General features: G+C 60.0%; 1 protein-coding gene across 1 annotated transcript in view; it reads left to right on the forward strand.

Moving 5' to 3' along the window:
• CABIN1 (calcineurin binding protein 1) overlaps positions 1–20,955 on the forward strand; it is a 97,950-nt gene that overhangs the window by 34,921 nt on the left and 42,074 nt on the right. The window contains 6 exon segments of the mRNA XM_060121434.1: positions 135–396; positions 784–1,044; positions 3,917–4,068; positions 5,551–5,729; positions 16,332–16,514; positions 17,698–18,029. Coding sequence (XP_059977417.1) covers positions 135–396; positions 784–1,044; positions 3,917–4,068; positions 5,551–5,729; positions 16,332–16,514; positions 17,698–18,029 — 1,369 coding nt within the window.

A 20,955-nucleotide genomic window follows, 5' to 3' on the forward strand; every position in this document is an offset into this window, starting at 1 on the left:
ATGTTTCCTGGCTCAGGGATGCCCGCGGTGGTGGAGTTAGGAAGTCTGGGGTGGGGCCCATGTGCCCGTGGTCACCGTGTCTGCAGGGCAGTGAGGGCAGCAGTATGTTGAGCCGGGCTGTGTCATGACCACAGGTTTGACTCCTGGGCGGGCATGGCCCTGGCCCGGGCCAGCCGCATTCAGGACAAACTGAACTCCAACGAGCTGAAGAGCGACGGGCCCATCTGGAAGCACGCCACACCTGTGCTGAACTGCTTCCGGCGGGCACTGGAGATCGACAGCTCCAACCTGTCCCTGTGGATCGAGTTCGGCACCATGTCCTATGCCCTGCACTCCTTCGCCTCACGCCAGTTGAAGCAGTGGAGGCCCGAGCTGCCCCCTGAGCTTGTGCAGCAGGTGAGGGGCAGGGGCGGCCGCTGTCCTGGGGTCCATGTCAGCTTGGTCCCTGGTCTCTGGACACCGGGTCCGGGGTGGGTGAGTCCAGGACCAGTCTCCTGTGAGCGCTGGTCAGCCACCAGTTTCAGGGCCGTGGAGAAGCTGTTGTCTCTTCCCTGCTCCCTCAGAGGAGCTTGTTGAGTCCTTGTAAAATTCTTGACACTGTGCTCGGAAGTTTGAAGCCCCTCCTGGTGGGGGAATGTTCCCCTAGTGTGGGTGCCGGGTGTCTGGGCTGAGGTCTGTGTGCTGCAGGGGCTCCCTCGGCTCCTTGAAAAGGGACGTGAAGGAGCCACATGGCGTGTCAGTGTGGCAGGTGTGGCAGTAGGACACCACGTGGTCTCATTCCAGATGGAGGAGCGGCGAGACAGCATGCTGGAGACCGCCAGGCACTGCTTCACGTCAGCGGCGCACTGCGAGGGTGACGGGGATGAGGAGGAGTGGCTCATCCACTACATGCTGGGCAAGGTGGCTGAGAAGCAGCAGCAGCCGCCCACCGTGTACCTGCGGCACTACCGGCAAGCTGGCCACTACCTGCACGAGGAGGCGGCCCGCTACCCCAAGAAGATCCACTACCACAACCCCCCCGAGCTGGCCATGGAGGCCCTGGAGGTGACACCGCGCTGGCCCCGGGCGGGGACATGGGGAGGGGACGGGCCAGTCTCACTGTCTCCCTGGGGCTGGGGCACACGGTCCCAGTGACTTCCCTGCAACCCACTGGAAACTTCCTTGTATGCAGTTCAATTAAAACAGCCTTTCCTCTCTCTCTCTAAGGGGTGCTCACCATCCTTTCTGGGGGAGGGAGCATTAGCACGCGGCATCCCTGGCTCCGGGGCACTCGCGCCTGCAGCCTGGTCCCCGGGTGCATGGGAGAGCTCCCAGCCTGCAGTGGGTGCCCCGAGTACCTATCCTGGTGGGACTCAGCCGGGCAGCCGCTGGCCCTCTGGACCCCCAGTTCAGGGTCTTGCGCTGTTCCTCCTGAGCAGAGCGCGTGTGCGCTGCCTGGATTTGCACCTGTGGTTCCAGGTGTGTGGCTCAGTGCTCTCGTTGGTGCCCATGGTGGTACCTTGAGGGGGCCACTGAGGACGCAGCACAGGCATGGGTGCACCAGGCTTCCCAAGGCCCTGGGCTTGTCAGCGTCACCCTTTCTCAGGCTGCGTGTCCACCCTCACCGATCCCCCGCCCAGAAAGATGCTTGAAATTTGGGGCAAAATCTGCTTGCGTATGCCTTTTTTGCATTTAGGGTTTTTTTCCGTTTATTAAATTAATAGATGTTAATGGTTAAGAAAAATGTAATAATCAAATAATTCAGAAGTGTTTAAACTGAAAAGTTAAAGTCCCCGCTGATCCTAGCTCCTCATCTGCAACAATCCACGTTGACATTTTGGCCCTGTCCTTGTTTTTCTAGGCATGTTTCCTGTTAACATGTAGACGCACAGTAACATTTTCTTACCATCTTTTAATTTGTTTTTCTCATTGGACTAGATGTAGTGGAAGGAGCTGGGGCTTCCCTCATGTTCTCCTGCCCCCTCGCCCGGCTGAGCACCCAGCCCCTGCTTCATGGGTGTGGCCTCTCCTCCACTCCCTCTGTGAAGGGTGCAGGCTGGGCGTGGCTTCGTGTGTGTATCCGGAAGCACTTTTTTTTTTTGGCCTTGCTGTGGGGCTTGCGATCTCAGTTCCCCAACCAGGGATTGAACCCAGGCCACAGTGGTGAAAGCACTGAGTCCTAACCACTAGGCCACCAGGGGTGTCCCAGGGAGCACTCCTCTGAGCGCTTCCCAAGGTCACGTAACATTAGATCAACGACGGCCTGTGCCTGGAGCCTTGTGGTGATCTGTGAGCCTTGTGAGCAAACAAAAAAGTCACGTTTTAAAGAGTTCGCTTTTTTAAAGTGCTCCATGCTGAGTGGTGTCTAGCAGTGTTTGGGCCACCTCCGGGGGTTCCTTGTGGAGTGTGGAAGGAAACTTCCTGTCTAGTGCTTCCCCGGCAGCATCCTGGTAGCTGTCCACACAGCCCAGGCCCCACGTCCTTCCCCATCGCATTTCTTTCATGCTTTGCACTTGGGTCAGGAGCCCCTCCTTGGAGGGACTTCCGCTTGGGGCATGTGAAGGCTGCCGCCCAGAGGAGTGGCTGGCGTGCCCTGAGGCCGCTGAGGGAGGGCAGTCAGCACACTCAGCCTGGACTCTCTCACTCTCAGGAGAATGACTGCTCTCTTTTTTCCTGCATGTATCTTCCTTGGACTTTTGGCCTCTGCTGCTGTCTGATAGAACCAGTGAGCAGGCAGGATGTTGGCCCTTCAGGGCCCAGGGCCTTCCGGATGAGGGGCTGAGGCCACCCTCCCAGCACACCACCCGGGCTCTCAGGGGGCAGGTGCTCAGCTGGACCATGTGTCCATCTTGCTTTAAAAATGGGATTCCGGGCTTCCCTGGTGGCGCAGTGGTTGAGAGTCCGCCTGCCGATGCAGGGGACACGGGTTCGTGCCCCAGTCCGGGAGGATCCCACATGCCACGGAGCGGCTGGGCCTGTGAGCCGTGGCCGCTGAGCCTGCGCGTCCAGAGCCTGTGCTCCGCAACGGGAGAGGCCACAACAGTGAGAGGCCCGCATACCACAGAAAAAAAAAAAAATGGCATTCCTCTTTAAGAATTTAACCTTACCCTGGTGAAAATTCCCCTCTGTTGTTGAGTCTTCATTGAAAATACTTCACCTGCTGCTTGGATGACCTTTGCCAGTGAAACACTTGGCTTTCCCCTGAGTTTGGCCACCTGGGCACATATGAGTGCCCCGCATCTAAAAATGGACTGTCTGGGCCGGTTTCTCTGGGGCCCACGGGTTGGCTGGAGGTGGAGGGGCTCTGGGTGTGGGCTCCTCTGTCCGGGGTGCCCACTTGAGAGTGTGGCCTGGGCTGGACCACCAGGCACCTCACCTGGGTGGGTCCTGGCTGTTGTCTGTCTAGAACTGCCTCTGGGTGAGGAGAAGCTGGTTAATCGGGACCTGTGGCCACAGCAGCCTTCGTGTCGCCCACTGTGCTGTCCGTGGGAGCCAAGTGGCACCCACACCTGGGTGGGAAGGTCAGGCCTGGTCACTTGTGGTGTGTGACACTTCCTGGGGGCAGTAAAGTGCCCTGGGCTCTCCTGGCTGGGGGCCTGGGCCGCTGGCCTCACGCTTGTGAAGGGACGAGTGTGGTGAGGACAGAGGAAAGGAGGGAAGGCCCAGGCCTCACTGCTGCAGCACTGCCTGCCCGCCTCTGTCCGCAGGGCGGCTCTGGGGTGGGGACACAGACAGAAGTCCCGCGACTTGTGGCCTTGGGGAGCCCATGGTGCGGGGGAGATGTGTGTGCAGGAGCTGTCCACTCTCCGGGGTACCAGGAGGGGGTGTGGGTGCTGGGTGGGAGGCTGTGCTGGATTAACAGCTGGTGGGGTGGCGGGGGGTGGGCAGCAAACCTCGGCAGCTGGGAGGGCTGCTCACACCCGCGTCCTTGTCCCAGGTGTACTTCCGGCTCCACGCATCCATCCTGAAGCTCCTGGGGAGGCCCGACTCTGGGGTCAGTGCAGAGGTACTGGTCAGCTTCATGAAGGAGGCTGCAGAAGGGCCCTTTGCCAGGGGCGAGGAGAAGAACGCGCCCAAAGCCTCAGAAAAGTGAGTAGCACGTGCTCCCGGCGGTTGGGTGGCGGCTGGGCAGTGGGCATTGGGGTGGGGAGGGATCTGCTGAGTCTCCCAGAGCCTACAGAGTCAGGTCTGGCCCGAGGCTCCCAGTGGCTGGGCCGAGACCCTTCTGTTGAACCTGAGACAGAGAGACTGCTTGTGCGTGCCCATCACCTCCTCATCCTTGGACGGTCCCTGGAGGAGCTCACTCCCCCTCCCGGCACAGCTCTGCCCGTGTGGATGCTGCACGCGGCAGCCTCCTACCCTGGCACCCTCTGCCAGGGCCTCTCCCTGGGGTGGGGCCCTCTGAGAGCTGCTGCCCCTTCTCCCAAGAGGCCGGGAGGGTGTGAGAGGCAGGGGCTCCTCTCGCAGCACCAGAGAGCTCGTGGCGCTGGAGCTCTGATGGGGTTCCCTTGGCAGGCCTGGGCCAGACCCCCGGGCCTCCCCTTGATTGTGGGTCACCCCGGCATCCGCGTCCTGGAGCTCTGGCTCAGCTTGCCTCATCCCTGGGCCCTTGCCTGGCTGGGCACCGTGCAGGCTCTGCCCAGTGCTAGAGAGACCTGCACCCGGGGCCTGTCAGCTATGGGACAGGTGGGCACATGTGCGGCCGGTCACCAGGTGGACACGGTGTGCCCAGAGACTGTAGTCATACAGGGCCCCCAAGGCACAGTGATATGGCCTTTTTGTGATTGTAACTTTTTTTAAACTTAAAACTTATACACATAATACACAAATACATACTAGTTATAGAAAATTCTGGTAATGTATAAATGTATGGACTAAAACGTGACAAATCCTTTCTCACCCCCAGGGTTAGCATCTGTTCACGGTTGAGTTTCCCAAATCATGTTCTGTGCATTTGCACACACTTCCACGTAAACGTCCAGTTATAGGGGTTATTTTATTTTATAAAATCAAGCTCCTGGAGGTGTTGCAGAGTTTGCTTTTTCCCAGCAGCGAGTCTGGGACCCACTCTGTAGATGGTGCCCACTTGTCTGGGTGTGTGTTATTGCAGAGCACAGGTGCGTCCTGCTCTCTATAGCCATTTCCTTGCACGTTTCAGGTGTTTTTAACTTTTCTCAACATTGTTGTAGCATATACCCTTGTACACGTGTGAGTGCACAGTAAATCCAGATGTTTGGCCACACACTGATTGGGATGAATTGTGTCAGGCCGTGGGTGTCACACGAAGGGCGCTGACGCGGCCTGGAGGGGCGCTGGGCGGGTGCTTCTGAGGAGGGGTCTCCTGGGCGTGAGACGTGAGCTGCCGGCAAGCGCAGCTGTGAGGGGTGGGCAGCTCCCGGCTGGGCCCGTGGGGCCACCCCTTCAGCCCCTGGATGCCAGAGGGGATGGGTGTCACCAGAGGCGCTGGGAACAGGGGCCCCTGCCCTGGGAAGGGCACCATCCAGGCTGGCACATGCCCCATTTCAGTGGGCCGCGGGGTTCTGACCTGCGCCCTGACCCTCTGGTCCACAGGGAGAAGGCCTGCCTGGTGGACGAGGACTCCCACTCTTCAGCTGGGACACTGCCGGGCCCCGGAGCCTCCCTCCCTTCCTCCTCTGGCCCAGGTCTGACATCCCCACCTTACACAGCCACTCCGATTGACCACGATTACGTCAAATGTAAAAAACCCCACCAGCAGGCGACGCCGGACGGTACAGTCCCTGTTCTCCCTCCTGCCAGCCCAGGGCGGCACGCCAATCACGGGGGCGGGTGCTTCGGGTGATGAGCCGCTTTGTTTTGGTGAGGGGGGTGCCGGGTCTGGGGTGACACGGGCAATGTTGCGGCTGTTCATTAACCTCATGGACTCACGGTGATCCTGTGCTCCCCGGACATGCTCAGGGTCACCACCTGCCCCCGCCCACCTGGAGGCCTTTGCGAGCCTGCATTTCCTACCTGTGAGCTGGGGACGTGAAAGGGCGGTTGGGAGGCCGCTGGCGTCTGCAGGCAGCCCCGAGTGGCCCCCACGTTATTACGGCACGTCCTTCTGATGATTGGGGAGGGCCGTGACTCTGAGTCTGTCACCCTGGGAATCCAGACGGGTTGGTGGTGGGGTCAGCTGGCTCCCCACGTGGGACGGGCAGGTGGTGGTCGGTCACCCACATCCTTACTAACACCGGAGGCTTGCATGCCGGCCTCGCAGCTCAGTTTCTTCATGTTCCCCTCACCTGCACGGCACCGGGCCAACTAGTGGGCCTTGGGGGCCACTAAGTGGAACCCTGGGGGCAGTGACAGTGCTGAAGGCCACGCAGGCCCTCTCTCCCACGTCGCTCAGCTCAGCAGGACCCAGTGCACAGCCCCTGGAGAGCAGGGCTTGGGAGCAGGGCCAGGGCAGAGCTGGTGGAGGGGGGCAAGGTGGCAAACTAGACTCCTCGGGGTGTGGTTTGTGACCCAAGAGGAGAGGATGCTGGCGGTGTCCCCTCCAGGGTTCAGGGTGGCCTGTGGTGTGTGTGGAGGGGCTGTGGTCTGAGCGTGTGCAGGTCTGAGCGTGTGCTGTGTGTCTATCACCTCCCTGCCCACCCCAGAGCAGGGAGCATGGACCCGGGAGCTGGCTGGCCTGATCTTCCCGCTGTGATACCGCAGACATTCCTGAAACAGGGACCTTCCAGGTCTCACTCACCTCAAGTTAAACCCTGTTCTCTCCTTTTACTCTTGAGAATATTGAGAAAACACTGGAAATAAGTCCTTGCTTGGGAATTCCATTCTGCCAGGTACGTCCTGGAGGAATTGGCACCAGGCCAGCCTCAGGAGGGAGGAATGCCTCTCAGGGTGTCCCACGCTGGCACACCTGTGTGTGTGTGGAGCCGTGGGGAGCAGAGCACTGGGGACAGGTGCCGGTGTAACATGTCCTGGGCACCTGGTTCTGCAAGCTTGTAGGGGGAGCCACACAGATACGCTCAGATATTATTTCAGTGGTTGTGCGTTCTTGAATGGTTGTAAAAACTTTCTATGCAAAGTGATTCTTGTCAATGACATGGAGCCTCTGAGCTCCCATGGCTCGCTGTGGCCAGCCCCAGCTGGTTGTGCCGGGAAGCCCTGCGCTGGCCAGGCCTATCTACAGTGCCGCTAGAACTCTCAGCCCTCACCTCAGAGAGAAAGCGGCGTCCACAGCACGAGAATGTTTGGGGCCCTGAGCTAGCTGTGGTCTTGGAACGTTGGAGTGGCCCTAGGGCAGCCTTGCTGGCTGCCGGGCAAGGCCCTGGCTAGGGCAGAAGCAGCAGGCTGCTGATGCCGGGGGACGTGCTGGAGCCTCCAGGGTCTGTCTGCACCAGCCACCTCAGCTCCTACCTCCCATGACCAGCCTGGGGTCTCCTGATACGGGAGATCGGGGGCCAGCGTGGAGCCCCTGCCTGGCGAGGAGGATGGCGCATGCCCCCAGCCCTGGTGCAGATGAGTGTGCAGAGGCTGGGGCCCTGCTCGAGGTCAGACGGGGTGGCCAGGGCAGAGCCACCTTGCCCCCTCCACCAGCTCTGCCCTCGGCAAGGATTTCACTTCTCTGAGCCACAGCTTCCGCACCCGTGGGACGGGGGTGACGTTCTCCTCGTGGGTGTTAAGCGAGGGTGCCTGCGGGTCACAGCCGCCTCCTAGACGCAGGCACCCCTGTCGTCGGAGCTGGCAGGGGCCCCGGGCGCCACTGCTCAGCCGGGGGAGCTCAGGTGTGGGGTCAGTCACCCTGACTTTGTGCCCTGACCCTCCAGCTGTGGCACGGCCTCAGAAGAGGGGCAGGTGGCGTCCTCTGAAGTCGGCCCCCGAGGGGCCCTGGTCCCCTGCACCACAGGGTCCATCAGGCTAACTTGCCACCCGCTGGACGGGCAGCCAAGTGCCAGGCCCTCCCTGGGGTGTGGTGAGGAGACCCAGCCTCAGGGCCGCACTGCACTTGAGGACGCCTCTGCTTCACCACCAGGAGCCAGCCGGGCTCAGTTCTGACCTGGAGAGAGATTGAGGAGAGATTTAGGAAGATGGCTGCGGCCTATGTAGGGAGCTTGACAGTTATTCATTGTCTTAGTAATTACTTAGCATAGGAGGCCCCAGGGTGCTCTCTGAACCGGCCCCACCTGCACGCTTGAGGCCCCCACACCAGGGTGGGGAGCTTCCTGCAGCCCGTCTGCGGCCCTGGGGAGAAGTCCTTGGAACTGGCCCTCGGGCGGCTGGAGGCGCCCACGGCTGACCTGAGGGGCCCTGGTTGGGCTGAGAGGGATGGAGACAGAGACAGAGCAGGACCTCCGCTCCCGGCAGCCCTGCCTGCCTCACCTCTTCCTTCCATCCGTCTTGGGATTCGCCCGCAGCGCTGAAATCTTCCACGTTGGAGCATGTTGGGACCTTCAGGGGGGCTTTCAGAGATCACCGCTCACACAGGCTCGACCACAGTGTGATGAGGTTCCCAAACAAGCTCTGTGCTCCTCCCCACATGCGATGTGCAGTGTGCGCGTGTGTGCGTATATGTGCGTGTGTGTGCATGGGCACCCCACCACGAAGCCGTGTGTACTCGATCCGCGTGGGGCTCCAGGCTGGGTCCTGGGAGTGGTAGCAGGTACCCATCCTCACGGTCGCCCGGCGGGCTTGGCCATGTGTCCTGTTCCCCATGAGGGAGTGAGCTGAGGGCAGGAGGCTGTGGGGCTAGTTGGGGTGGAGCCAAGGGCACCTGGGGTCTCAGTGTCCTCCCCAACCCGCCCTGGGCCAGTGGGGAGGCCACACTGGGGAGGTCCCCACAGCCTGGAAGGCACTGGATCTGTGCGTCTCCCTGTTGGAAGTTCCCTGGTGGCAGGGCCCAGGGAGCGGGACCCTTATAGAACAGCCTGGGCCCTGGCTTGGACTGGCCAGGACCCTCACTGTCTGGCTGTTGTGCTCCACATCACTTTGGAATGTCGGAGCCAGAGCCGGAGGGGGCCTCAGGGTGGGGCTCTCCAGCCTGCCCAAGGCCCCGCCCGTCCTGCGGCCCTGTGCCAGGTACATGGCACAGCCCTGGGCTCTGCCCTGCTGCGGGTGCTTGGTACAGGAGCAGGTGTGAATCCGTGAACAGCGGAGGGTCCCATAGAGACCTGTCCTGGTCTCCTGGTGGGTGGGAAGCCTTCCTGAGGGGGAAGCTTAGCCAAGATCTGAGGGGTGTGTTGGAGGTCACTGTCGGGGAGGGGAGGGCAAGCCGGGGTCAGGCAAACGGGAGCCACAGGGGCTGGGGTGGGTGCAGGGTGCCTGTGTGGCCCCCTTTACAGCGTGAACCATGGCTGCCCTGAGCCCCAGGGGCAGGTGTGGGCCGTGGGGGTCTTTGGGGCAGCCCAGCGTGCCTGTGTCAAGCTCCCTCACGACCATCCATCCTCACCTGCCATGCCGTCACCGTCACCGTCTGTGTCATGTCCCATCTGTGCTCGTCCTCGCCCACTCGCCCACGCTGCCTCCACCAATATTGCCCGTGCTGCCCCTAACCCTGACCACTGTTCTCCAGGCTGTCCTCTGCTTGTGCTGTCACAGCTCGCTTCAGGGACCGAGCTGGCCGCATGCTGACCCTCAGTCCGGCTCCCTGCTTCCCGGTGGCCGGGAGCACCTCTGTATTGCTGTCCTGTGGTTTGGAGAGTGTGTGTTTGATGTGCTTGGCTTCTGCCCCGGCCCATCATCCCGGTTCTGGCCAGATGCACATGCAGCAGTGGCCTCCCCGCACTGCCCGCCCGCCCGCCTGTCCTGCAGGCAGCTCAGTCTGTGTTTCCGTTGCTTTATTCTTTCTTGCTTAAAAGGGTAGCAAAGGCAACAGACTATAAGATACAAGGTGTTCTTTACAAGGACAAGGGTGTAAAAATGCTCACCGTGCGCTCTGCAGCCGTGGTGTCCTCGGCCTGGCCGAGGGGACAAGCCTACACTGGGCTTATCCTGCACATAGACCTTCTCCTCATGGAGCCCAGGTGGTCCTGCGAGTCCCCACAAGGTGGGACTGGTGTCGGGCTAAGGAGGGAGGCTGGCAGAGGGCAGAGCCCATCACCTTCTCTGTCCTCTTCTCCCTCATTCTCACCTTTTAAAAACGTCTTTGGGCCGTAGCTGGTCATGGCATCTGTTAGCGTCTGCTGTGTGCTGGGCCTAGGAGAGGGCGCCGTGGGGAGAGCCGAGATGAGATCTCAGTTGGGTCTGTGTCCCTGGGGCAGTGCTTGGTGTCCTGAGGGAGTGCCATGAGCTGGCTCTGGGGTTTGGTGGATCGGGGGGACTTCCTGGAGGAGGTGGGCCTCCAGAGAGAGCTGCAGGGCCATTTCGGGTGAGGGGCCATGGGAGCAAAGACACGGAGGTTGGAGAGTCCTGTGGCATTTGGACACTGAGGTGACCGGGTGGGTGGAAGAGAGACCTTGAGGGAGCGAGCTTGGGAAGCAGCAGGGCCCAAAGGCCACAGGGGAGTGGCGTGGTTGTGGTGTCTCCCTCTCTCTCTCTCTGGCTCTGAGAAAGGCAGGTTCCCAGTCATCCTCTGTTGGAAGAGCCTTCCTGGGAACCCCTCCAGGTAGCTGTGGGGTGCTGCTCTCACCTGACATGCTCTGCCTCCCCTGGTATCAGGGTCGAGAGGCAGCTGCCCACCTGCCTGCCGTTAGGAAAACAGGGCTGCCCGAGGCCTCCCTGGTCAGTGCCTTGCCGGCTCGGGGAGCAGGGTGGTGCATGGTGAGGGCTCAGGGCAAGGGGCACACCGTGAGGCCAGGTCTTCTCCCCATTCTTTTTATTTGTTTGTTTGTTTGTTTATTTATTTATTTGGCTGCATTGGGTCTTCATTGCTGTGCGCGGGCTTTCTCTAGTTGTGGCAAGCGGGGTCTACTGTTCGTTGCAGTGCGTGGGCTTCTCATTGCGGTGGCTTCTCGTTGCGGAGCACAGGTTCTAGGCGCACAGGCTTCAGTTGTTGTGGCTCGTGGGCTCTAGGCGCACAGGCTTCAGTAGTTGTGGCTCGTGGGCTCTAGAGCGCAGGCTCAGTAGTTGTGGCACAGGAGCTTAGTTGCTCCGTGGCATGTGGGATCTTCCCGGAGCAGGGCTTGAACCCGTGTCCCTTGCATTGGCAGGCGGATTCTTAACCACTGCACCACCAGGGAAGTCCCCTCCCCATTCTTTAAAATTTTTTTTTTAATTTTCTTTTTAATTTAATTTTGGCCGTGTTGGGTCTTTGTTGCTACATGTGGGCTTTCTCTAGTTGTGGCGAGCGGGGGCTACTCTTCGTTGCAGTGCGTGGGCTTCTCATTGCAGTGGCTTCTCTTGTTGCGGAGCACGGGCTCTAGGCTCGCAGGCCTCAATAGTTGCGGCACATGGGTTCCGTAGTTGCAGCACGCGGGCCCTAGGGCGCACGGGCTTCAGTAGTTGTGGCTCGCGGGCTTAGCTGCTCCGTGGCGTGTGGGAGCTTTCCGGAGCAGGGATTGAGCCCATGTCCCCTGCATTGGCAGGCGGATTCTTAACCACTGCGCCACCAGGGAAGTCCCTTCTCCCCACTCTGAGGATTGGGGGCCTGGCTCCACTGCTACGTCTCTGGGGGTGGGTGGGGTGGGTTTCTGGTGTCTCTTCTCTTGGAGAGGAGGTCTGTCCAGTCTCCTTGGCCTGCAGGAGGGCACCCATCCCACACCCCAGCCCTACTCCCGGAGGACAAGTCCCTTCCTGGCGGTCATCAGGGCCCGACTGGGGCAGGTTTTGCCCGGTTGAAAGATTTCTCAAAATATTGATTCCACCCAAGTTTGCAGTTCTTAGAAACCAGTTGTTTTCTGGTCAGCAGAAAATTGGTGATGTTTTCAGGGCTCAGCAGCCAGAGTTGCTGCAGTTTTGATCACACCAGCATGCATCTTTTTCCTTGAGCTTTCATATAGCCGAGCTAATGGACTAGCTGGCTGTGGCCGTTTCTAGCCTTCCTGCCAGAGCAAATGGAGAAAACACAGCAGGGAACGTGGGTCTTGTAACCAAAGAGCTCTTTCAGGCTGGCCTGCAAATCCTGAGAATGTTCAAGGGATGTGAACTGAGTCAAACCCACATAAAGAAAGCCCCGGTGGGACAGGGGCTTGTGTCACCAGGCCAGACCCCTTTCCCTCTGCGCCCCCAGCTCTGTTCACTTGCCCTGGCTGTGGGTCCCCCGGAGGTGGTGGTGGGGGTGCCCGGGCTGAGAAAGCAGGTCGACAGATGCACGTCTCTCTTAGGTTCAGAGGGAGGGCTGCGGCGGCCCAGGGGAGTGGAAGTGAACCTCTTGGGTGATTAACAGTAAGAGTGACATATTTATAACCCTACCTCACGTATGTATTAGTGTGAGCAGGTTCTGTGTGGACAGGTTCTAAAAAAGCGCCCTGGAAGGAGTGTAGGGCTGCCTGTGTAGCCGGCCCTCCACCCCGGTGCCAGCTCTCTTTCCTGCCGGCCTCTAGGCAGCCCACTAAGGAAGTCGGGAGCTTGGGCGGTGGGTGGTCCCCAGGGTCCACCCACCTGTGTGCCTTTCCTGGGAAGGCCCTCCCGCCCAGCCCTGCGGGTCGCCGGCTCTTCAGCTGAGTCTGGCTCTGCCTTAGGACCAGGGGCCCGGAAAGCCCCAGTGCAGCCCCCCCACAGGCCCCCACGTGGGGCCTCACTTGCTTCTTAGTATTTAAAATTAGGATCATTTTCAGCAGTCTCGTGCCGACCCTCTCTGACACACAAGACCCGAGAGGATTGGAGATACTTAGCCCCGGGCCTCCTGAGTCCCCGTTGGTGTCTGTCTTTGCAGCGACACACTTATCCTCTGTTTCCCAGGCATGAGCATTCCCCACCCTCTTGCTTCACAGACCCTTGCCTCCCCCAAGCTGCAGGGGGTGCTGCGTGATGTGGTGGCCCCTGGGGATTTCCCGGCCCTTTACATGTTCCTGCTGAACTCTGACCTTCCTCAGGGCTCCGTGAGTGCCCGCGATCACCCTGGGAGGGACCACACGCGTCGTGCCAGCTGATGCTGCTCTCTGCCCTGTCAGGGTCAGCGTCCTACGTTTTCACCCACGTGTCTGAGGGGTCAGGGAAGCGTGGTCGCAGCCCCATCCCCGCTGGCTCCCTGGCTGACACGTGTCCTGCTCTGTGGTGGCTGCAGGTGCAGTTTTAAAGGAGGCTCAGCTGAGGCTCCTCTACCTGTCATTCCCCGGGGAGCGGGTACCGCCGTCCTGCCCACACCACCCTCCCTCACCCTCACCGGGCAGCGCTGCCAGGACATTAGCGCATTGGTAGGAAATATCCGAACGTTTGTTTAAGCTGATCCTTGGTTTTCATGATGATCACAACGGGTTCCACCAAATGAGCAGTTCCTTCAGGCCCAAAGCCCAACAACTTGTGAGCTCGTGCCCCATCAGCCTCATGCCGGCTCTCAGTCAGTCCTCCCGCTGTGCTGCCTCCTGGATGCCTGCCTGCTGCAGGCCGTGCTGCCCAGCCCTGCGGCGCCTGCGGCTGCTTGGGTACTGGCAGGGGAGCGCCCATCGGCTGATTGCCAGGACCACTTAACCACGAGCCTGAGTCCTTTGTCAGGGCCGGAGGTGGGGCTGAGGGCCGGGTGGGTTGGTGGGCGTCACTCCAGTGTGCCAGGAACCAAGCGGGCCCCTGTGGGAATCCTGTGTATGTGTTGGGGGCAGTGGTGGTGGTGGTGGAGGGGTGGGCAGTGACAAACATGTTAAAGACCATGACACGGAGTCCTCGAGCAGCCCAAGTGGCAGCTCTGGGATTGGAGTGCAGGTCTGGGGCTCCCGGAGCCCAGAGGGTCGGCTGCCAGCCCTGGAGAAGCGATGCCTTCACACTGCCCATCACCCCCATATGGGGCTTATGGAGCTTGGGGTCTGCCTTGCAGTCAGGGGAGAGCCCCTCGCCGAGCAGGTCCCTGCCCCCCCGAAGTGAGATGCTGATGCCCTGCACTTACTGGGCAGTGGACATGCAGAGGCAGCTATGGAGCTGCCTGAAAGGTCACTGTCCCCAAAGCCTGGTCATCAGTCAGACGTGGGTAGAGAGGTGGAGCCCCAGAGCTGCCGTTGGAAGCACAGGCCTGATTCTTGGTGTCCTGTGTGCTGCCCGGCCCACCTGGGACAGTGCTGCCCAGTCAGTGTAAGGAGTGGTCAGCACCCTGTCGACAGGCCCTGCGTCCAGTGTGGCCTTTAGGACTAAACCCTTGTGTGTCACATCTGAGACATTAGAGATGAGATGGTCCGGGTTCTCTGAGGTCATACTGGTGATAGTTGAGCTGACATTTCGTGAACATTCACAGTGTATCAGGCACTTTAATCCTCATAACAGCCCCATGAAGTGGGCACATGTATTATGACAGTTCTACACGTCGGGAAACAAGTGTAAAGAAATTATGGCAACCGCCTAGGCTGTCCGACCCAGTAAGTGACAGAGCAGGACCTGGACTCAGGAGGCCAGGGTCTCCCAGAGTCCAGGCTCTCGACTTTGCCAGAACAGTTTCCCATTCTGTTGTGAGTTTGCCTGCTAAGCAGCTCCTGCTGTCCTGCTGGTGGCCCCAGGGCACGGCCTACTGGGCGTCTAGGCTCTCCAGCAGCTGAGCAAGGGTTGAGGGCCAGACCCCAGAAGGCCCCATGGCACCAGCTCCCCTGAGATGATACGTGGCTGCAACTCAGAGGTGGGGAAAGGGCCTTACTTATTCAAGGTCACGTGACTAGTGAGCTTCACCTTCAAGTACACAAAGTTCAAGACAAAAACTAAGTGCTATTTTTTAATGGGTTGCCTTTTATCTCTACTATTGGTTTATTTATAACTCTTTAAAAAATAATGTACTGCCTGCATTAGGGTTAAGAAAATACATCTGCAGGTGATCACAGTCTGCGCTTGGAGGACATGATCCTGCTTCACGTGCAGCAGCGTGAACCTCCCTCCTCTCAGGCTGCTGCTCTTGTTCATTTCATTCTTACATGTGCTGCCAGTCCACGATGCATGGCTGCTGGTTTCGCTTTCATCAGGAGTTAGTAATAGTTTAGAGAAGGTAAATACAAAGAAGAGAGGGGAGGGTCACCTCTGAGCCCAGTTCTGTTGATCTTTTTGTCTCTTGACAATGTTCTTTTCTGCTTTTGCGTGTGTGTGTGTCTTATACTTTTTATATTGAACTCGAGATAGCGTGTGTAGGACAGAAGAGGTTGAAATAACTGATATTCATGCCTGGAATGGGCTTCACTCTTAAGCTCCCAGGCGTCAGGTGGGGAAGTGAGGCTGACGAGGTGGAAGCTGAGCAGGGTTGGGTCTTGCTGTTGCTGTGGTTCCCTTGGTGCACCCCACCCCCAGCCTCCAGTTCCCCCAATGCTGCCTTGTGCTCAGGGTGGAGTGGTTTGCTGGAAGGTTTTCTCAGCGTCTGTTTCCACCTTCTGCTTGCTTCAGGCCCTCTGTGTGCCCCTCAGGTGGGTCTCTCTATGTCCTCGCCCCTCTTCCTGTGGCAGAGTGCTTGGCTGTGAGTCCGTGCCTGCCAGCCCGGGCTTGGGGCTCAGCTGGTCCTCTGTTGTCTGCGTGCAGCCTCAGACCTGGCCAGCCGGGTCCCTGTGTCTTGGTGGGAGTGTTCAGGCCCTGGGCGATTCCCTGCAGGTGCTTCCTGTGGGTCTTCACCTGTGCCCTGGAGGCGACAGGGCTATCACCGGGCTTGCTGCCCCTTCCCTGTTGGCTTTGGCTTGCTCTGTCGGGGAGAAAGGTCCAGCCAGGGCTTCACACCCTTCCCACAGCAGCCTGCACCCCAGAAAGATGTCCCCCAATCTCTCCTGCCCCGCCCCCATCTTTCTCAGGAGCAGCTGGGAGGCTGTGGAGAGGAGCCCAGGGGGCGCCCTCAACCTGGGGTCTGCAAGTCCCAGTGATCTGTACTGTCACTGCAGACCCACCACACGTGGCCTTCAGAGACTGGGTAAAAGTGTTGGCTGAGTTCTTCCCCATCGCGGTTACGTGTGCCTGTTGCGGTAGGAATACTGTGCGGTGGTGTATAATCACTACTGTGCATCTCTTCCCAACCCTGCATTCAGATACATCACGTTGGTACCTCGGAATTGGCCATGGTGGGAGTATTTACACCACAGAAATCAGTAAATGCTACAAACGAAGGCTTTTCCCTCCTGAGAGTCAATTGTCAAACACTTACCAGAGCACCACTCTTGGGGGAAACCCCGGGAAATTGGTGCCTCTGGTGAGTGACTCGGTGGCCTCCAGGACAGGCGGGCCAGGCAGTGTCAGAGTGGCTGTGCACGGGGCAGTGGCCAGGCCTCTGGCCGAGAGGCTCCGTGGGAGGCCCCTCTGTTCCCCAGGTGCCAGGGTTCACGCTGCCGCCTCTGTCCTTCTCTCCCCAGAGCGCAGCCAAGAGAGCACGGCCGTGGCGCTCTCGGACTCCAGCTCGACGCAGGACCTCTTCAATGAGCCTGCCAGCTCCCTGGAGGGTTCCCAGAAGCCCTACACAGAGAAGAGGCCGCCCGCTCCCAGTTCCCAAGTAGGACCGCCCGGGAAAGACCTTCAGGGGGCCGCAGAGGAGAGAGGTACGGAGACCTGACTCAGTGTGTGGGCAGTACTGCTGGGGTGTCCTGGGAGCCTGGGCAGCGCTGGACAACGTGGGTCCTGGCCTCTGCCCTCACGCCTCTGCTGCTGCCCGGGGACCTCGGTTGGCTGAGCCACTCACTTCCCTGGGCCCCGCTGTTTCCCATGTAGGATGGGAGTGATCCCAGGCCCACTCCTGGGTTGTGGGGTCAAACGCGGTGTCTCAGGCAGGTGCGCGCAAGCGCCTGGTATGCGGTGGGCGCTGGTGACACTGTTCTTGTTGTTAGGACCCCACTGTGGCCCCGTGTGGGAGAGCCAAAAAGCCTTTGGGTGCTATATGTCACAAATGTGCTTTCTTTTTAGCCTGAACCCTTCCTTTCTTGGGGTGGGCCCTGATCTGGCCCTGGAGTCTGCCTAGCTTCTGTGGGGCCCCCAGGCCCCACTGTGGAAGTCAGTGGGCAGAGCCCACTCCCGGGCTTGCTGGGAGGTTGCAGGCAGGCCGGCGGCCCTGGCACTGCGCTGAGGCCGTGGCTGGTCAGCCGGCCGTGGATTCTGAAAGCTTTCCCACTCTGGCCGGGCCGGGGCACACAGCCACTTGGTGGACAGTAGCAACGACAGCAGCCAGGCCTCCCAGCCTCCCCAGGGAAAAGCACTGGCTGTTCCCTTTTACTGGAGAAGAACCTGAGGTCCAGAGAGGGTCAGTCTGCACCCTTATCCACTACCCCACGCTGCCTCTCCGGTGGGCTGGAGGGGCGGGTGGGCTGGGGGCGCTGAGTGTGGAGCGGGTGCTGCCCTCGGTGGTGGTGGTGGCCACGCCTGCCCTCTTCGGGCTGCTTCCCCATTCACGTGCACGGCCTTGAGGCGGGCAGCCCCGTGCCACCACCCACAGGGGCACCCTGAGCCCAGCTCGGAGCCCCCTTCTCAGCTGCGTGCCAGCTGAGATATCCTGTTTCATCAGGGAGCAGACTGGAGGCCACGGAGGCCTCAGCTGGGGGCTCGGGGGGCAGAGGCAGCGAGGGCCCACGCCTCCTGCCCCTGAGTCGCCTGGGTCCAGCTCCCATCCAGCAAGAGTGTGGACCCAGCTGTGCTGATCGCTCACCAAGGTGCCCCTGTCGCTGGTGGTGGACTGCCACGGGGAGAGGGCCTAAAGCCGAGGTGACTTTCTTTTCTTTGTTCTCAATTCAGGAAAAGCCGAGGAGTCCTCGGAGAGCACGGAAGGCTTCCGGGCCACAGAGCAAGGCAGCCAGAAGCCTGCTGCCGACCCCCCGGCCTCCGCTGGCACCCCTGCCAAGCCCCCAACTTCTGTGTCTGCCCCGTGGGATGGGAGGAAGAGAGGGGACCCGCTGGGGGAGCCAGCTGCCTTCCCCCCGGGGCTGCCGGCCGGCGCAGAGGAGCAGCGCCAGTTCCTCACGGAGCAGTGCATCGCCTCGCTCCGCCTGTGCCTCAGCCGCTTCCCCCAGCACTACAAGAGCCTCTACCGCCTGGCCTTCCTCTACACCTACAGCAAGACCCACCGGGTGAGCACGAGGCTGAGGGAGAGGGGTTGATGCATCGGAGCTGGGAGAGGTTTCTGGCGGCAGTGGCAGGAAGGATGGGCGGAGGGCCAAGAGGCGGGCGGGCTGGAGGTGTCCAGCCTTCCAGGTGACAGGTGACAGGGGCAGGCATGGGGCTGCTCCCCCAGCAGGACCACATGCTCAGATTCTGGCTTTGGGGTGAGGGACGGGGGACGACAGGCTGTCAGCTCCTCCCTGTGAGGGCCTCGCTGGCGGCTCCCTCCCCCGTGGCCTTAGAGCCCGCACCCCCCCACCCAGGCTGCCTCTTGCGCGGACCTCCTGGCCATCACCCTGCCCTGGGCTCACCTCTCCACGCAGCTGCCAGCCTTTGTCACTGGCTCCGCGCGCGTGGGCTTTGGCACTGGCAGCCTCCTCCAGCTTGGAGGGCAGATGATGTAGGGGCTCCCGGCGCTTCCCAGCCAGGCCTCTCCTGCTGGCGCTTAGCATTTGTGCAGGGAGTGGGGCCTGTCTGCTTTCTTTCACTCACACTTGCCCCTGAGGCACTGGGAGACAGCTCCCACAGAGCTACGTTGGGGCGGGGGGGGGGGGGGGGGCGGGGAGATCAAAAATATGCAAATGAGCAGATAAAGCAAGTCGCATCATGACAAACCCTACAGGGAAGACAGTGGGGTGCACATGGGCTGGGGTGCTGCTGCACTCTGGGAAGGTACCCTTATGCTGAGACCCCTAGGGTGGCCACGGGTCCAGTGGGGATGTGGCGGCTGGAAGGGAGGGGAGGGGAGGGCAGTGCCCAGACAGGTGAGCGGTTGGTGGGGCGGCCTTGGGGGTCAGGCTGTGGTCTCTGCTGACCTGAGCTCAGCAGCCAGAAGCTGCTGGCCCCCGGATGGCTTCTCTGTGGGACGTTTGAAGAACTAGGGAGGGCAGTTGACCTGAGATGGACCCTGGTTGTGACAGGAAGGTCCTGGATGGGGTTCTGTGGGGACCGGCTGGTGTGCTCACGTGACTTGGTTGGTGTTCATGGAGCAGAGCAGGTAGAGCAGTTGGCAGGCCTGGTGGGGGGACCTCAGCAGGGGCTCCGTCTCGGCTGCAGGGCGTGAGGCTTTCCCAGCCACCCATCGCTGCCTGGCCTGCACTCAGCAGTGCACCTGACCTCCAGTGCCCAGGCCTTCTAGACCCAGGCAGACCTGGATTTTAATAAAACTCCCACTCGGAACAGTCTGTGGGGGCCCTGTGGCTGATGCTCCCCTTCTCCAGAAGCAGTTGCTGAGGCGGGACGTAGGGTACAAGACGCCTCTTAGGGAAGGGTGGCGGAAGTCACAGGGTTGGGTGAGGGAGAGCTGGGCTGCAATGTGGGCCCCATGGAGGCCTGCGGCGCGCCCACTCCCGCCTCCCCTTTGAATGGCTTTAATCTGAGTACGGGAGCTGTGCCCATAAAGGGCTCCACAACCTGTTCCCTTGCTGAGTGGGCTTTTTAAAAGTGAAAAACAGTATTTATGTCAAAATTAAAGAAAAATTGGAGGGGGGCTATTCATAGTTTTGCCAGTATAACAGAGTACGCTGCGTGTGTCTCTTCTCTCAGCTCTTGAGCACTCACACCGTTGACCATCGGGGGTCGTGTCCTCTGCTTGAAGTCACGGAGCCCGGCTCTGGGAGCCCAGGCCCTGTCACTCCACTGCCCCCCAATGTCGTGAGTGTGTCCATGCTCACAGTTGGCCATTTGCTCTTTCCTCGAATTCCCCCAGGTCGTCTGGGTCCCCTGTGATGGTCTGTGGCGGCCATGGGGTGGGGTGGGGTGGCTGGACCGGGTGGCGGAGACGAAGCTGCCCAAGGTTGTCTGCTCCTTGGGCATCACACCCCATTTCTGCATCTCCTCGGTCACTGTGTGCCCAGATTCGCCACGTGGTTCTTCCAGAGGGTGCACTGTCTCGACGCGTGAGCCCCCCTTTCTCCTGCATCGGCCATGGAGGGCCCCCAATATGCACCCGGGCCTGGCCACGCCCTGGGGGTAGCGTGGGCTGCCATTTGCTTCATCCAGAGGCTTTGCTGAGCAGTTTGTGAATACCTCACTGCCTTGAGGGCTGAGCGCGGGAACCTGTCGAGGCAGCCCGCAGTCCTGGGGGCGTGGCCAGAGCTCTCAGCTGAATCAGTCACTGAGCAGCAGCGACCACTTCCCACGCAGCTGTTGGGTAACAAACGCTTCCTGCCGTGTGGGCTCAACAGCAGCCTGTTTCTTCATCAAATCCGCCTGTGGGCTTGGCAGTGGCATCTCCCCGTTGCCATCTCATGGGTCCGGTGGCTGCCTGGAGCAGAGAGGCCCCGGTGGGTCCTTTGTGCTTCAGAGGACACTATCAAAGTGAAAAGATGATCCACAGAAAGGGAGAAATATTTGCAAGTCACAGATCTGATAAGGAACTCGTATCTAGAATATACAAAGAACTCTTACAACTTGTTAATTAAAAGGCAACCCAATTTAAAAGTGGGTGGGACTTCCCTGGGGGCGCAGTGGTTAAGAATCCACCAGCCAATGCAGGGGACACGGGTTCGATCCCTGGTCTGGGAAGATCCCACATGCCACAGAGCAACTAAGCCCGTGCACCACAACTACTGAGCTTGCGTTCCAGAGCCTGTGAGCCACAACTACTGAGTCCACGTGCCACAACCACTGAAGTTTGCACACCTAGAGCCCGTGCTCTGCAACGAAGAGTAGCACCCGCTCGCCACAACTAGAGAAGCGCGCGTGCAGCAATGAAGACCTAATGCAGCCAAAAATAAATAAATAAATAAATAAATATAAATAAATAAAAATGGGCAAAGGGTCTGAATAGACATTTCTCCAAAGAAGACATACAAACAGCCAATAAGCACAAGAAAAGATGCTCCACACTGTTACCCATCAGGGAAATGCAGATCCAAGTGCCCTGAGATGCCC

The sequence above is a fragment of the Lagenorhynchus albirostris genome, chromosome 14 (genome assembly GCF_949774975.1).
Source record: "Lagenorhynchus albirostris chromosome 14, mLagAlb1.1, whole genome shotgun sequence".
Lineage (NCBI taxonomy): Eukaryota > Metazoa > Chordata > Mammalia > Artiodactyla > Delphinidae > Lagenorhynchus > Lagenorhynchus albirostris.